General features: G+C 41.3%; 1 protein-coding gene across 3 annotated transcripts in view; it reads left to right on the top strand.

Moving 5' to 3' along the window:
- CXADR (CXADR cell adhesion molecule) overlaps positions 1-18556 on the top strand; it is a 125181-nt gene that overhangs the window by 77915 nt on the left and 28710 nt on the right. For 2 of the 3 annotated variants that reach the window (XM_073617066.1, XM_073617065.1), the window contains exons 5-7: positions 6415-6537; positions 11723-11861; positions 13994-14180. In XM_073617066.1, the coding sequence (XP_073473167.1) occupies positions 6415-6537; positions 11723-11861; positions 13994-14180 (449 nt within the window). Of the gene's footprint in view, positions 1-6414; positions 6538-11722; positions 11862-13993; positions 18411-18556 lie in introns of those variants that run through there. The other variant, XM_073617064.1, reaches the window with a different exon arrangement.

Raw genomic sequence — 18556 nt, forward strand, 5'->3', positions numbered from 1 at the left:
ATCATTTGGAGGACATAACTCACAGCATTAGAGGTACTTCCCAGAGACACACTTTAACTTGGGCACCCTGGATAAAGTTCACATCCTCATCCCACTATAAGGAAATCACAACACAACCCGTATGAGCTTACCTTTTTAACCATTGTATAGGACCCTTATGACTTAATTTCAGAGATTTCGCCTCTTCTGACTGTGGTTTATCCTACCTCCACATACTTTCATACTTATTGGTAATGTTACACTAAAGTATGACGACACGCATGCCAACCCCCCCCCCCCCCCGATCCCACTCTTTAACCTCTCTTCCATTCTTACCTCCATATCTTCTCTTTTCCCTCACTTTTTCCTTCTATCTACCTTTCTTTCAGTTTTTTCTTTTTTCAATTACTTACTCTAGTTGCAATCTTATTTCTTGATTGTCTATTATGTTCACATAAGTTATAAGCCTCTGTTTAGTTTATGGCTTTATTTGTCCATTCATCCTTTTATGCACTTACAGTGGCATTTATTTAAATGTTGCGTTATGTTGAGATTAGGTGCACAATGCACCTTTTGTATTTCGCTCATAAGATTGTTTATAGTATGCTATTTGTTTTATTTTTCTTTTGTAAAAATTCCTTAATAAACAATTATTAAACAACAATCAATCCAAAGTTTGAAGTCGAATGGTGAGTAGGCAGACCAAGCAAAAATCTATTGATAAACAAGAGAATATTTGCGATGCCCATCAATGAACCTAAATCATGTGTGCCATAAAATCATAAGTTACAAAACCATAGATAATGACTTCAATGATCAAATTGTCTTGGCAAAGCAAAACGGACAACAGTCGTGCAGGTGCTCATTAATTGCATAACAAGGAAATAAATAACATTATTGTTAATAGACTATAAAATTATATTGTGAAGTCCATAAACCGCTCTGTGCAAGTGCAAAAATTCTTCCTAAATTAGATCTTATGCCACTAAAGATGATCGCCACCAAATTTTCTAGAGTATGACTATAGACTTCCAAGCTATCACCTGCAGCATTCTGTCTGAAGAGGGGAGAGCTGCTTTGCGTAATCGGTGTAACATGCTATATGCTTTTTTCATCTCGAGTTTCTAGTGAGTGACCAATTGTATGGTCCTACATTGAAGATTTGGTGGCGATCATCTTTGATGGTGTAAGATATAATTTAGGAATAATTTTGCACTTGCACAGATTGATTTATGGACTTTAGGATCACAATATAATTTTATAGACTTTCTGTTCACAATTTTATTTATGAACTTGACGAGCACCTACATAATTGTTGTGTTTTACTTTGCTGAGATAATTTTGTCATTGGAGTCATTATCTATGGTTTTGTCACTTATGATTTTATGTCACATAGGATTTAAGTTTAATGGGCACTGCAAATATTGTTTTATTACAAAGAATTTTATGTGTTCTGTATGCAAGTTGTAACATCACTTTAAAACAAGCTTCTGTTCACCTTTTGTAGCTATTGGCATTTTGCAGAAATTTAATTTTCAAATTTCACAACAGAGGCACCGAAATATCAGCTTTTCCTATGAGAGAAGATTTCAGCATCCTGCCAGCTCTATAATGTACACATACAGCAGGTGCTTATAAGCTGTTAGAAACTGACTGACAACCCAAATTCAGGGTCTTTTTTGTGATCTTTGAAACTGAATAACTTCAGTACAAGCAGCTAGGGAGGTAAGAGTGCTTGTTGGTTAAAGCCTATCTCTCCGGAAAGTAAAAATTTTCCCTTGCAGTGAGTGCCCCCAAACTGCAAGCAAAGGCAAATGCTCTTTTCTGATTTAAAAAAAAAAATAAGTATTTTATTGTACCTCATTTCATTTTATGCACAATCAAATAAAGAAAAGTACTTCTCTGAGAATATAAAGCATAAAGTTATCATAGACATAACCTAGGAAAGGTACCATGTGCAAAATTATACGTTGTGTCAGAATGAACTGTCTGCACAATTAGCGTAATACCAAACTTATTACTAGACTTAAAACAAAAGAAGACACAGAAAACTTAGAAGAAACCTCACCCGAAGTGTATGCCATCCATTAATATAAAAGATAGCAGGAAGCATCCTGTACGGCGAATGCTCATTTAAGCCTTTTTTTTTGCCCAGGAGTCCAGTGCAGGGCTTCGGCTCTAGTGTGGGAATATAACAAAATATACATAGTTGCCTACCAGCTGCAGCATCGGTCCAAAGCTGCAAGCTGTCCCCCGCTGGCTTTGCCCCTTCTGAAGCCTGGGGCAGGAGAAGAGGTAGGAGCGGCTGTCTCAGGCTTTTAGCAGCATGTTAAGAGGCTGAGGCAGCTGCTTGTAAGGCATTTGGGCAGCTCTGTGACATCAGCCGACAGCAGGCTTTGGCTTACTGTTGCCTGATTTTGATTCCCTGGATAGCACAAGAAAGTGCACTCCTGTGACCCAGATGAGAAGTATGACTGAAAGAGCTTTGGCCATACTATTCTCTTAAAGTGGGACTTAATGCTAACAATAAGTGGTCTAACAGGCAGAAATTTTAATGCAGAAGAAACATCCTTTGTCTCTTCTGCATTAAATTTACTTGCCCACATCAATTGCCCCCCACCCCATTCACGGATCCATCTTCTTTTTTTAGTGCTGACCCCTCTACCTGTCCAAAAACGAAAACTAAGAGGTGAGGCAGAAGCGGGGGGGGGGGGGGGGGGGGGGGGTTAGGGGACAAACTCTGCAGACTCTAAAAAAAATCTTCAAGCTATCTTCACACATACTGTCCACGGAGGAAGCTGCCCTACTCAGCAAACGACTCAACTTTGCCCCTACGGCCCGTCCCAATCCTTTCACACCATTTGTTGACCTCCACAAATTTATCGGTAACCTAACAGTTAAGCAGTATCATCATATACAGGCCCCCAAGGAAAGCCTTGCCACACAGACCCCCAATGACACCAATGCAGATCATCCTCTGGAAACTGAAACCCTTGATGCTGAGGTTTTGGCTCATCTTGAAGACTTTTATATACAGATCCCAACGAACAAGGATGCGAAAATAGATTATTTCTTACCCAACTCCCAGTTATTTCACCTTCCATTCAACCCTCTGTCTAAAATCCATCTTCAACCCTACCCACGTCAAGGGTCCATACATACAGAGCTTTTACCAAGTGGTGCTTTCTGACCTGCAACATATGTGTAAATCCTCGGGACCTGACCATGGCTTCTGCTCCAATCTTACCAACCCAGAGAAACAAGCACTCCAACAACTATCCACTGATATAAATATCAAATCAGCAGACAAGGGAGGAGGTATTCTCCTGCAGGATAGAACGGACTACCTCAGGGAAGCATATAGATTATTCACACTATTCCCACAGGCTCCACTCTCTCGCTTTGTTTGAAACTCAACAACTAGTCAAAAGAGCACAACCTGAAGGCATCATTATGAAAACTGAAGCCTCCTTTTTACTAAGGCACAACTACAGTACAGCCCTTGGCCCAACAACTACCAGCATATATCCAAGACCGCATCCATCTTCTAGATTCCCTGAAGATTCACCCCTGGGAGAGTACCTACCTGTGGGTTTCTCTCGATGTGGTGTCTCTGTATACCTCTATTCCCCATGAAGTCGGACTCCGAGCAGTGGAGCATTTTCTCTACCAAGACCCCCTCATTAACACCAAACAAGCCCTATTTATCAGAAATGTTACCCTCTTTTGCCTCACCTATAATTATTTCCAGTTTGATAGCAAGTTCTATATACAGACCCAGGGCATGGCTATGGGGGCAAATTTTGCCCCCAGCTATGCTAACCTGGCCATGGGCCTTTTGGTACACCACTCTGGAAGGACAACCCCTATGCCAACAATATTTTCTATTACGGGCGATACATCAATGACTTAGTCATCATTTGAAATGGATCAAGATCGCTTGTGGAATCCTGTGTCTCATACTGTAACTCTAACCAGCCTGGCCTCTTTCACTCATGTCTGTGATCCAGACAGGTTGGACTTTCTGAATCTTGAGCTCTGTCACACAGAAACAACAATATATGCCATGAACTACACCAAATCCACCTTGGGCAATCCCCCCGAGCTGGTAGAGGAAGCCTTCAATCTGTACTTCAATAGACACTATTCAAATTCCACTGCCAGAACCGAGGCCACACCTCAGCCGCACAGGTTTACAACACAATACCACACTCTATATGGAACACGTTACATTGGAGCATTCTCCACAAAGATCCTTATTTACAATCATCCTTTACAGACAAGCCAAAGATCTCCTATAGATGAACCCGCAACATTAAGAGTAAAATTGCTCCAAACTAACCTAAAAATTCAAAACTACGTACACGACCTACCCTTACTTTCATGTCCATCGACATGCATCAGTGCCGCATATTTAACTTTAACCTACAAACATGTCAAGCACGATCAGAAAGTATTTACCACCAAGGGTACCTACGCTTTTGATGAATTCTATAATTTCTCCACCGAATTCACCATCTACTGTCTATCCTGCCCCTGTAACCTACTATATGTAGGCAGAACTATTAGAACTGTCAGAGGTTTGGGGAACACAGTCAGTCAGTAGAAGAGGGCACCAACAAACTCAGTGTTGTCAGACACTTACTAGAATTTCACCCTCAACAATCCACAGGCCTTCGAGTTTGGGTCCTAGAGACCATTTCCAAAAGCCTCCTGAAATCAGAACGTTCTGGCACCTTTGCGCCAGGGAAACTTTTTGAATATGCACCCTGGGAAGTATGGCGCCAGGAGGCCTTAATGAGAATTTGGAGGTCCACTCTGTCTTATAATCCATCCCTCTGCGTGATGTCTAGAGTCTTATCCATTGGCCTATCCAGTGGCGATCTTCATGCCTATATAACCTCAATAACTATCTTTCCAGATATTCACACTACTTCAAACCTATATATCCTTAGGTACCTCACTAATTCATAAGTCATCTACATGAGGTTTTTGTACATCTATATATACATGACTTCTATTCACTGTTTACCTGAACTTGATATTGATCTCTCCACCTGCTGGTGTGTGTATGTGTTTATATGTATACATGCATATATGTACCTATGTTTGCACCTGGAAATTTCTTACATACAATTCTTCAATTCTCAATGGGACCCTTATGATCATCCACTGAATTTGTTTTACATTAATCTATTAGTGCTATATTCATCCCTTACTGGATTATACATTACCGAGATCCACCAATAGAGGGCTAGCCTCATATTCACTACTCCAGTAGTTCCATTTCCCCTTATACTAAACCTCTTTTTCCCACTATTCCATAATCCTTTTTACAATTTTTTTTTTTTAATATCTTTTATCCCTATTTGTATCATTATTTTGTTCTGAGTATCTCTGCATGTTACATATCCCCCAGTGCCCCTCCACTGCACTAAATGTAATTATCTCACTGCAGCACCTCGCACGGGGCACTGGGATATGTAGTTCCTCCCCCCCGAATGTCACCACTATAAATACCGCCCTATTCTGTCATGGTGCTATCACAGACTGAAGGAACACGCATGCTCCGAACGCACACCTAACGACCTCGTCCTGGATCAGGACTACATGGCGAGGCCACTATTGTGACTAGCCTGCTTTTAATCCCTTACTCTGTGAGTTGAAATTTTAACCTAAACAAATCTATTATGTACCTGTTCTAACATACTGCACTCAGTTGAGTGCCGCTGTCATCCTATTCTAAAGTTACTTACCTGCCTGTCCACCCCTGTAATATAAGCTGTGCATGCACAGCTCACTCTAAAAACTCTGCTATGCGGGAGCTGACTGCCCATCAGGTTGACATCACCCCTGCCTGGCCAGAGATTAAGACCCGGAAGCTGGTCGCCCAAAGATGTGAGCAGCTGGTGGGGGGAGCTCCGGTATTCTGCATCGCTGGAGCTGAGGTGGGTATAGTTTTGATTTAATAATGTTGGAGAACCTGTGACTGCCAGAACATAGGATAGAGGCTGTGGGGATTGGTCTAGCCATGTGGAAGGAGCCTGCAGGAACCAAGGATCGGGTAAGTGTAATAGCTTTTTCCAATCACCTAGACCTAAATGAGCATTTAATACTTGCAGTGCAGGGGCAGCCCCACTGCAAGGGAGGACTTTTTTACTTTCCTGGATGCATTTTATGTTTAATTTTTAGAGAAAAATTTGTATCTCGGAAATGCCTTGACATACTAATATTACTATATAACCTGTGCTTGAGTATTTTGCCATTCCCTCACTTAAATAGGCAGACTTGTGACAGGTTTAGGAAAGAGTCTGTCTGCTTTGTGGAAATACTGATGGCTCTTGATTTGGACATTTTGATAAATTAGACTCTATTTTATAACCAGTATTTTAAGCCTTCTATGTTGCTAACTCTGTTCATCTATGTTTTGCTTAGATGCATCAGGAGCTGTTCTCAGCATAAAAAATGCTTCTCAGGCGTTTAGTGGAACATACAGATGCACATCCCGCAACAGAGTTGGTACCGATGAGTGCTTGCTCATCCTAAATGTTGTTCCCCGTAAGTATTCCATTGGGTGGTGTTTTTTTATAGCATACACTATATGTTGTCTTTCCGGTAACTGGATAATATGCTACAATGCAACCAATAAAGTAGTTCTCAGCCTTTTCAGGGTTGTCCCATGTGTTCTGTCATCATAGATCCAAAACGATTTGACCACAGTTAGCTCTTCATCTGGGGCTGCCAGGACCTATGCACAGGTTGGAACTCCTGAGCACCTGGTCAGCTGCCACAAACTTCCAATAGCAGGTTATCTGACCACGCTGTACACTCTTCACGTGCCAAATTTTGAGGGAGTACAGAAGCAAATGAGACCATTATGGCCTGAGTGATTTCATTCTCATTACTAGATCTTCAAGTGATTGTAAAGTCTCGTGTTTGTGATTTAAAAAAAAAAACATGTTATACTTACCTGCCCTGTTGCAGTTGTTTTGCACAGGGCAGCCTGGATCCTCCTCTTCTTGGTCCCGCTTTGCTGCTCCTGGCCCCTCCCTCCTGTCGAATGCCCCCACAGCAAGGAGCTTGCTATGGGGGCAGCCGAGCTGCAGCTCCGTGTGTCCATTCAGACACGGATCTGCTGTTCGGCCCTGCCCCCTCTCTCCCCTGATTGGCTCAACTGACTTTGACAGCCACGGGAGCCAATGGCGCCGCTGCTGTCTCTTAGCCAATCTGGGGAGAGTCCTGGACGGCCGAGGGACTCGTGGACATCGCTGGACAGAGATGGGGCTCGGGTAAGTATTAGGGGGTGCTGTGGGGCCTGCTACACACAGAAGGCTTTTTATCTTAATGCATAGAATGCATTAAGATAAAAAGCCTTTTGCCTTTACAACTTTACAAAGTACAGGGTTTTTTTATGGTGTTTTTCTCCAAATCTACTTTTCATTTGCAACCAAACTTTTTAAAGTAGACTTTGGAAGGGATCTTTTTTAGTAGAGGGAGTGAAGTCCAGAACCTCCCCCTGTTGCCTGCTTCCCTGATCGAGATTTCCTCTCAATTCTGTAACAGTGCCAGGAAGGGGAGAGAACATCTAATCAGTCATGGAGGTTCTATTCTCCCCATGTTATATAAAAGTGTGTGAAAAAAAGAAAAATAGAAGTTTTGGCTGCAGATGTCATATTAACAGATCAAGATTTAATGTTTTTGAGTAAACCTTTTCCTCCTCTGTGGGCATCAATGGGAGCAACCTGAACTGGTTATGTCTTAGGCTTTCCACTGACTAGGAAATGTAATCATTTGCCCCAACTGTTGTGTCCTTCCCCTGCCTGACATCACTTAATTTGCTGCACTGAAAAGAAATGTCCTAAAATGGACCTTTCTCAGTCGTCATGCTGATTCAGGCCAGCAGCTCCTATGATAAGAAGTAGCTTGTAAGGATTTATTTTGGCACAGAAAGGTGTACTGGCTTATTTCATAACATGTATCAAACTGGTGAATCATAGTTCAACAAGTTAAAGGTTTTCATTAATGTAAGCAGTGATAGTGATGATGGCAGTCAAACTATACAGTTAACAGGGCTCAAAATTTTAAGTCCTGAGCTACTAGCCAGGCCTTAAGAGTTACTTGCCACCAGTTTCCCCACCCAACCCCTACCCAGACCTGCCCTTAATCAAACTCTCGTAAACTGTCATGAAACTGTTTCAAAAGTAAATATTAACAACAACTTTAACAATATCAACATAAAGCATATTAGTACAGCCCCATCAGTGGCGATCAGTGCAACCCTATTAGTGCTGCCTCATCGGTGCAGCCAGGAGGAATTGGGAGGATTGCCATTCGGATCACACAGATCAGGTATCTCCTGCTGTGACACAGCTTGTATATGAAATGCTGGCCACTGTCAAACAAAGTCCTGCCTCTTGGACCGGCATTGGACCAGTGTGCTGTCTATCATAGGAGACTGTCTAGGAGGCAGTACTTTAACAGCGGGTGGCGTTTCATATACAAGCTGTGTCACAGCAGGGAATCCGGCCGCCTCTCCTGACAGCTTTTCCTGGCTGATCGCTTCTGGCAGATGCCCTGTAAAAAAGGCTGCACCACTTTTAGCTGAAGCGATCAGCCAGGAAACTCAGCCCAGTCTGCTCCTGCTCCACACTTTCCCTCAACTAATTTCCACTCGCCATATGGAAAGGGTGAGTGGAAATTTTGAGGGCTGCAGTTAATATTGGAGCCTAGCACCAACCAGAGAGGCGGGAAACGCTGACTTTGGTTCCTCTCAGAGGACATAATGGCTTTCTCTGGCAGTAGGTTTCTCCATCATGAAAATACCCCACCATTCACTATCAGTATGAAAGCTCCCATCCACTACCAACAACTGTATCTATTTATTTTGGACTAAAGGACACACACTGGTTAACTAGACAGATAACGTTAATGTACTATTATTGATCGTTGATCGTTACAAGACATGGAATTAAGTATTCTGGAACCAATGGGTTATACTGCTACCTTCAGGTGAATTGGTCACTGGCAAGCAAAGCTGTAAGGACAGCCCATTATAACCCTTCTCACTCCCAACGTGCTTGTTTTTTTTTTTTTTGCTCTGAGAGGAACAAAATCTTTTTCAATTTTCCTTAAGAGTTTTTTTTTTTTTTTCTTCATTTGCTGTAGAGCCCCTTGGACGCCTGTGTGCAGTTTCCAGATCTGTTGCTTCTTGCCTTTTTCCCCAAAGGACCGTAAAGGCCCCCAGCTGGGAAGATGGTATGGGGCCAGAATGTAATTTGGCCCCTGGGTGCTGGATTCTGCATTTGGCACTCACCTAGACATGTGGCGCAATGTATTTAGTTAATCATGCAGTACTCTACAGGTCCAGGGCATAGGTCCACATATCTGGTAGAACCCAGTCCTCGAAGATCCCTTAGGGGGGTTATTTTGCCAAATGGACAAAAATTGCTGCATAGGGCTTTTTTTTAGACCTCTGCCTGTTGGGATTTGCAGCATTGAAGATAGCTGTAGTAAGGACTGCCTGCTGCTGCTCCGGTTCCCTCGGGGTTTGTCAGTGGAGTGCCTGATGCAACATTTTCTTGTACAGACAAGTGTCGAGAGAGGATCGCTTGCTGTTTAAACTTGGCGTAATTTTTTTTTGGGCCTCAGCCTGGGCATTCCACTGAGCCTGCACTACTGCCTTCTAGTTCAGACTCGCTGCACAAGAGTGCCATTTTGGGACATGCGCATGGGCTCGGCTAGGCCTCTCCTGTGTTCTCCAGTACCCGCAGCAACGATACCATGTGAAATGTCTTTCGGGCTCCCTGCTGTCTTCAGTGAGGGTCACAGGTGTTGTTGACCCTTCTGACCCTGCAATGCATTATGAATACCCCAGGCGAGTGCTTTCATACCTGTGCCATGGCAGATCATGGGTACAAAGGGTGTGGCCCTGGGGGTCCTGTCAACTCACAATTGAATAACCAGGCAGAGAGCATGTTAGTCCAGACCTCCTTAACCCTTTCCGGGGTAGCCTATTCCTCCAGTTTGTTGAGAGAAGAATTTTCTACTGGCATGACAGCATTTATGGTCATCTCTTGGCCCAGTTAGATTATTCAGCCAGTAGAGGCTGTGGTCTCCCTCTACCTTTTCAAGAGTCTCTGATCTTTCTCTAACAGCAGCCTATTTTTCCCATTCAGATGTGGAAAATGAGGATGGTGGTTTATCGGGGTCTGAGGATTCAGCACATGAGGTGGGTCAGAATGCTGACCTATTCCAAAGCTATGGGACACCATATTCTTATTGATGCAGTGCACATGTGCCTTGATTTAGAGCTGCCTGCGTTGACCTTACCAAAGGTCTCCTGTTTGGGCTCTCTAAAAATGCCTCGACCTGCTAAAACCTTTCATGTATGCTCTGTAACATCCGGTTTTGTGCGGTGACTGCACTCACCCTGAGTCCCAGCAGTTTTTTGTCATAAGCCCTGTATAATGAAATCCACAGTTTGGTGGAAAACCCTCTTCACAATGAGGGGAACTCCCCCCTACATGTTTAAGTGGGGGAACATCTTTTGGTTATCTAGTCCTGAATATTTTTTTCTAGGGGACAGCAAACCAGAATTTCGGTCCCTGCTTCCACCCCACGTCATTTCAATCATTGGCAGACACCCATGCTGTTGTGGAGCAGCTACACTTCCAAGGTGTCATGGCCATAGTGCTGGGGGGAGAGGGGGTTTCAGACTTTATTCTAACCTCAATTTCACCATTCCCAAAGCGATTGGCGGCATCTTCGCCATACTGAATCCAAAAGTCTCTAGATTTTTTTTTTTTTGGGGAGGTTGAAAATTCTGTATGGAATCTGCCAGTCAGTCATTACTTTAGTTCACCCAGGTATTTTTCCAACCTCTCTGGACATCAGGGATGTTTACTTCCACATCCCCATCTTCCTAGTGGATCTACACTACCTGGGATTTAATGTGAACACATGACATTACCAATCTGTGGCCCTTCCCTTTGACTTGTCCACTGCTCCTTGGGTTGTCATTAAGGAGCTAACCCTGTTCTTTCTGTGCTTTACTCTCAGGGCATCGCCATTGTGGGGTACCTAGATGTATGTCTTATCTGGGTGGATCCTAAATTACCAGAAAATTGGCACTAGAAGCCTCTCATTGGTTGCAGTATCTGGGCCTAGTCCTGGATACAGTCCAAGGACTTCCTTCCACAGGAAGCACTCCAGACTCTTCATTTCTATGCTCAGACTCTTCTTCTTTTTCTTTTTTTTTTTTTTTCCTGGCTGCTGTTCCATAAAGCCCTGCTCTGTGGAGTGTACGGCTTGGGATTTTGAAGCAGATTTGTTTGACATCTTATTTGTTGGGTTTTTTTTCTTTAGCAGAGGTGAAATGCTCAAAGAATTTTTTGAACTTCAAAGAACTTCAAAGCTGTAAGCATGTGATGTACATCACATGGTGCAAAGCCCCCAAAATGCGATTTAATTCCATATTGTAATACAAAAAAGCAGGAACTACACCAAGGGGAGAGAATAGATTTGCAAGGCACTGTAAAATTTTTTTCATTTTTTTTATTTGGAGTACATTCTATATCACAGGTACGCCAAGAAATGGATTTTACAGGTAAGACAAAAGCTTATTTTTTTTCCCTTAACCTTGGTAGGAAATTTTTCATAATCATTTTTTACTGTAATAATATAATGAATAATGCTGATATAGAATAACAATTGTCTGTATGTTTGACTTGTTTTTCTTGTTTAGCTACAAACACAGCTGGGATTATTGCTGGAGCCATTATTGGGACATTACTCTTCCTGATTATTCTGGGCATTTTGATCTTCTGTTGCTGCAGAAAACAAAAAGAAAAAAAATATGAGAAGGAAATCCAACATGAAATAAGGTGGGAATATAAATCTGTTTTATTGGCTGTCAGAAACCATGCATATATCTAGATTTGGCTAGTACGTGGAGATACATGGGGAATCCAATGTGGCCCAAGTTACCAAGCAGTATGCATCATAAGGATGGGTGGACATTAGGGCCCCTTCACACTACCTAACCCAAGTTACTTCAACACTCAGGAAATGATGCAGCACAGTGTGATGCGTTGTGGTACCATTTCTTTTGCATAAAACCCCAATACACCTACACAATGTAGTGCACCACAATGGACAGACTTAAATATTTATATACATTCTAACTCTGTATTTAAAGTGCTACTAATTAGGCCCATGAAGAAGTGTGGTGAATACCGCGCTGTCAAAGTAGCTGACAGCACCGCAAGTGACAATTGCAAATAATGTAGATTAAAATAATGGTGCAGCGCTAATTGCAAATGGAAAGGAAACCAAATGCGGATGCTTAGTGTTTAAACATTAACACCATATAATAAAACATTATAGGTGAAACATCAAATATAAAGTGCAAAAAATATCCACACATATATAAAAAGAAAAAATTAAAAATCCACTCTAAAGGAATTAAAAACAGTACAGTAAAAAACTAAAAAGTCCAATCTGTGACGAGAAGTGTTGATAGATGAATAAATATATATAAATCTTGCTGAACTAGAATTCCATTTCCAAACAAACATTTATAGTGCATGAAAAGTGATACAGGAAGCCACCACCGATAATACTGAGGCTTACCGGAATATGTGGACTCAATGAGGCATATGCCCCATGAGTCATTCAGATTTTGCGGTGATTGTACACCAATGATTGGAAGACATCAGCAAGTATGTACATTGGAACACAGAAATATGTTGTAAACACACTCTCCTCCAGGGGATCCAGGTCAAAAGGATAAAGGCTCCAGAGGTATAAACCGTGGTATGGATTCACACATAAATGGGCAAAAGGAATAAAAAACTCATAGCGTGACTCCACTTAACAGGAAATTTTATTATAAAAATGAATAGTTACACTCACATTTAAGTAGCACAACAAGCGATTGAAAATCCAAAAATGGTAACACAATGGGGACAGTAGGCTTGATCCGACGCGTTTCATCTGCAAAGATCACCCCAGATGATATTTTTGCAGATGAAACGCACGCATTCCGGTAAGCCTCAGTATTATCGTTGGTGGCTTCCTGTATCACTTTTCATGCACTATACATTTGTTTGGAAATTGAATTCTAGTTTAGCAAGATTTATATATATATTTATTCATCAAAACTTCTCGTCAGTTTTTTACTGTACTGTTTTTTCAATTCCTTTAGAGTGGATTTTCAATTTTTTTTTGTATGTGTGGATATTTTTTGCACTTTATATCTGATGTTTCACACCTATAATGTTTATTTATATGGTGGTGTTAATGTTCAAACACTAAGCATCCTCATTTGGTTTCGTTTCCATTTGCAATTAGCGCTTCACCTTTATTTTAATTTACTAAACCCATGACCCTGCATTCACTCTGTTTTCCCACAATACACAGAACATGGAAATGCAATTATTTTACTAAATATAAACTGCCAAATACCTTTTCTTATCAGCAGTATTGTAACTTCTGTTGGTGTCTGGGCGAGCACTGGTTTAAGCTTGTAGGAGTAGTTTTCATTCTCCCCTGACTGTCCTATGAGGCTGCATGACCCCTGACCCTCTGTCTGGACAGTGCTGATTGGCCCTGTGTTGATCACATGCACCTCCCAAAAAAAAGCTCTCTAGCAATAAACGCCAAAATGAGCGTGTGCTGAGTGCCTTCCAGGGCTCTGTACTGTCGGGATGGATTGGGGACAGTGGAAGATGGGATCAAACAGCCTTTTTACACAATGTGGATGATTAACTCCTTAGGTTCCACAGTGAAAATAACAAGCGTGCTTTACTGCATATACAGACTGATTTTACTGTTGTGGGTTTAGTAACTCTTTTAATTGCTTGCCTAGCATTTTAAAATGAAGGCTGTGTAGTGGGTTCTTATTTCAGTACACACAAACCTAGCAAATGACATGGGGCAATAACCTACATAGCAGATGTTGGTACTTTACATTGTTCTGTTTATGCTTAGTGTGTCTTTGATTTTACTCTTCCAGAGAGGATGTTGCTCCACCTAAAAGCCGGACTTCCACTGCTCGGAGCTACATAGGAAGCAATCACTCCTCGTTGGGATCCTTGTCCCCATCAAATATGGATGGCTATTCAAAAGCCCGTTACAACCATGTACCGAGTGAAGAGCATGAGCGTCCAGCAAGCCAAAATCCAAGCTTCTTAGCTCCCAAGGTAGCAGGTCCAAATCTTAGCAGAATGGGGGCCATTCCTGTCATGATTCCAGCACAGAACAAGGATGGCTCAATAGTGTGAAAGGTTCATTGTGTGTCCTGTATACGCAGGTGGCACCACATCCATAAAGACTTTCTTGGTTTTGTTCCTTCCCTGCACATTCCATAAGGATCCACCACTGGCTGAGGTCACTTGTACATTCAGCTTAATAACTGGTTCTGCACAGCGGTTACTATTTTACCTATGTGCTTAGTCAGAAAATCTATATGTTCCAGGCAGAAAATCTATCAGTTTTTTTTTTGGGTTTTTTTTTTAGTTACTGGGGGGTAAGGGTATAAACACAAGCTGAAGTGCAGAAGAAGAATATGTCCCCATATTTCAGATTTCTTTGGAAGGTACCAGTCAAGTATTAGGCACTCTTGTATAGCTGTAAATTGTTTTTGATGAACTGTTGGATAAGTTGGTCTTGTTTCTAGGAAAGCCACTGATTATGGCATGCATCCAAGTGCAGAAATTGTCAGGCAATGCTTCAGTCTTTGTAATTTGTGTTTTTTTTTTTTTTTTTGTAATTTATTTTCTTTTATTACTAATTAGTAGTGCATAATAAACAGTGTAGCAGACATGAATCAAATTATATTTAAGTAGCTTGCACAATGTAGTCGGCACATGCAAGGGCAGTTGTTTACTACAGCTACTCCTGTATATATTTTGAAGGCAGCTTTTGTCCCTTGGATTAGATGCAGGTGATCCCTTGACAACTGCATGTGGTACCTTTTTGCCCAAAGCCATCCACCTTTTCTTTCAAGATTGTTTCAAGTGCATTTCAATATTAACTAGAAGAAATTGACAGAAACCGTTGTCAGAAGTGGACTAGTACAGTATGTGTTTTTTGAAACTTAGCTGAACTGTTTTGCATGGGTCTGTAGTCTAATCCAGCTGGCCATATGTGCGGGCATCCATCCTGATTAACAGCTGTTCTTGGAGGCAAATCTATCATTGCTTTGGGTAAAGAGTTGAGAGCTGGGATAAGGATCTGATTGGCCCCTGTTTCTCCACTTGGCAGTCCCCTTACCTTTTTTATATTGGCTACTTTCAGGTCTTGCTCTCTGGGACCCTGGCTAGAATATCGTCACCTCCAGGCTTGGATTGTCATTAGATTGTAAAGGGAATATATATTGCTTTTGTACATATTTTGTGTAATTCTATTCAGGACTAAGAAAAAAAAAAAAAGTTTACATTTTTCCAGGATGTGACAAAGTGCTCCCTGTCCTGACGGCCCTGTTTTTTGGTCTCTGAGTTGCTACTGGCAAGATCCAGACATTTCAGGTTTTGTGATCCCACTTTGTGCGCTGTTTTCATCCATTGGCCCCTACAGCACTAAAGAACACAGTACAGACATAGCTGCCAGGGGAGCACCCAGAGGGGGGGACCAGGCAAACAAAACACCCAGAAGATTCTTTGGCAGTGGTATAACTTCAAAAGCGTGAAGAGTAGGTTTGTGGGACAGGCAAGTATAAAAGTAGTCTTTTACAAGAAGCACTTTTTCATTTTTTTTCTTCTTTTTTTCTTTTCCTAGTTGCTGATAGCGTTGCTTTAAAATTGGATAAATATTGCATATTACGTAGTCCTCTATCAAGCCAGCAGGTGGAGTTCTAGTCTCCTTTTCATTTAATTAGCACAATTACTTTTCAGCTGTGCTATAAAAAGCCTGCTATGTATAGAACACAAACTAAGCATTTCAAATAGCATTTACCCAAAACCATTTGTTTCCCTTCAAACTCTAGATGTCGTTCAAGTAGAGCAGAGGATGAATGACACTGAAGTGCTGTCAACTGCTCTCTAGTAAAAATTGCATCAGAATATATGGCACATTGACCAGGTGATGCAGTAAAAAGCCAAGCTGCCAGGGTTTTGGGGGGATTCTTCGCTTGCCCCACTAATTGCAGAATGGAGAGATCAGTTTCAGGGGGAGTGATTCTTAAGTTTTTTGTAAACTTTTGTTCGTCTGTCAGAGCTTGACTGTGGTTAAGTTGGTGGTATCAGTAAGGATTAATAAAGTGCCATTGCAAGTTTGACATTACATCCTTGGATAGTTGTGCTGTGCTGCCATACGGACATGTGCAGTACAGACCCATTTTACACCTGCTCCAGATTGCCCCGATGGTGCCTTTTATAAATCAAAAACCTTATGCAGGAATGTATCTATGAAGACGCGTGTGCCTACTTTTTGTCTTTTCTGAAGGTGCTTTAAATGTATAGGCACTGACCTTTTCATGTCCTTTCTAACTACACTGAATGATTCAACGTTTCTATGTCCTAGCCATCCTCGTACTCGAGTGAATGACATACAATGCAATATGACTAAACGTATTCTCCTATTAATGGGTTATAAGCTCGAGTATGACAATGCGCTTGCTGTATTTTTCTGCTTCATATTGACACGCTCCATCACGGCTATATAAAAGTCACTCCCTGCATTGTACTAATATTTATAGGACTGATGCTGATTCCTTAAATTATGGGCTAGCATGTTTAAAGGACCAATAAAAGTAAAGTTTGTGACCTTTTCTTATGTGCAAGAGCAATCAATACCACTTATGACTACGTATGTTGTAAGCTGCTGTACCTGTAAAGGATGTCTGCTGTCAGCTGTTTTTTTTGATAATGGGAATCTCATGTAAGTTTGCCTGAAGGGCCATTCAGTGCAATTAATAAACAGTAGGAGAGTGTGGGGGTGTCTAGTGATTTTCTCTCCCCAACTTTTTATCTTGTTTGTCTAAAACATACATTTTGTTCGAATAAATTCATAAAACATTTTTAACATAAGTTCTTGGAAACATCATTAAATTATTTTATCTAAACTCACCACTTGGGTTTATTTGACCTTTTAAGGGTGTATGGTGAGGATTGTTTAGAGGGACATTGTCATTTGGCCTAATCGAACCAAAGGTGACAGTGTGTGCGGATAGCCCACCCCCTGCCATTTTATACTTGCCAAGCTATGTTCCTTTGCTTCCTCCCTGCTGCCACATGCCAGCAGGTCTAAGCTTCAGACGGGGGATGAAGACACAATCCACCCCTCTGCAGATGATAGTGTTCAGGCCTGGTGATTGACCATGTAGGGTTGAGTATTGTCACATGCTCTCTTGAACATGGGAGCCTTGCTCTGTTGGCTAGTTCTCCGATGGAGAGGGAGGTGGCTTGTTAGCTGGCTCAGTAAATATAACTGGTTGGGGGAATCAGACTGTCTGCAGGCACTGGGTAAAATTACAGTATCGCTTTAAGAACGCTCTGTGCACATTTATACAACTTTGTGGCCTTTAAAAAAGTTTTCCATTGCCAGAGCACATTCCGTTCTGACCAGTCAGCAGCAGACTTGGCTTTCAGTTGTTGCTGGAGTCGCAGCTCCATCCCCTGGAAGCTATGGGTTGCAATGGATCTTTTATGAAATAGCATGGTGGATGCCAATAGGGTATACGCTGCAGTAGAGTAGATGTCTTTTCAGGAACCACAAAGTTACCTATAATTTCATAATTTTGAAGAGCTGTACTCTTCAAACCCTTCTACTCTAGGAATGAGGTCAATTAGTTCCATATTTCCTAACTAAAATGAGTCCAAACTACCACATCCACTGAGTACTCTGCAAATGAATTTCAGGTTTTCTTTAGTTATGTGATGGTCCGTGTCAATCTTACAAACGTTCTAAAATTCTAATTTGGTGGAAATGTATGTTTTTGTCTAACGATTTCACTGTTTTTATTGCTAACCAATACATACCTGTTACAGATTTTCATTTCCATTGTTTACTTGCTAGTTATTCAGTGCTGAAATAGGCAAAGACATATTTTACCCTCATCTGATTGCTGACATCCCAAAGCAAAGAAAAATACATCAAATTACTTATCTTATCTACTTTAATGCAACAATGAAATCAAATCCGTACATATCAAACATAATACACCTTTTTAATACACCTCATTAGAAAGGAACTTCTGGCGGTTGTGGCACAGCGCGGAGCTGGCCCTTTTTAAAGGGTGTTTCCTTCAGAAGATCTGATCGAGCACAATTACCGCTTACTGTTTTTATATCTTTTTTATTGAATTTGAACAACACACCTGTGTTCGTTTTTTTTCTTTTTTATGTACATTAAGGGCTTTCAGACTTGTAATATTTTTCGTAGTTTTGTGAAACTTCTGTACTTTTTAAAATAAAAACTTACGGTTAAATCCAGACTGGTCTCTTTCAGCTTTTTGTCAGCAGTTTGATTTTCTTACTTAAATCTTTGAATTAAAATACTAACTGATTCTTCATGATTCTTCACTTTTGCTTCATATCTTTACAAATCGGGGAATTTCAAACTTTTGCTAGATTACTAT

Source organism: Aquarana catesbeiana, linkage group LG02 (genome assembly GCF_042186555.1).
Source record: "Aquarana catesbeiana isolate 2022-GZ linkage group LG02, ASM4218655v1, whole genome shotgun sequence".
NCBI lineage: Eukaryota > Metazoa > Chordata > Amphibia > Anura > Ranidae > Aquarana > Aquarana catesbeiana.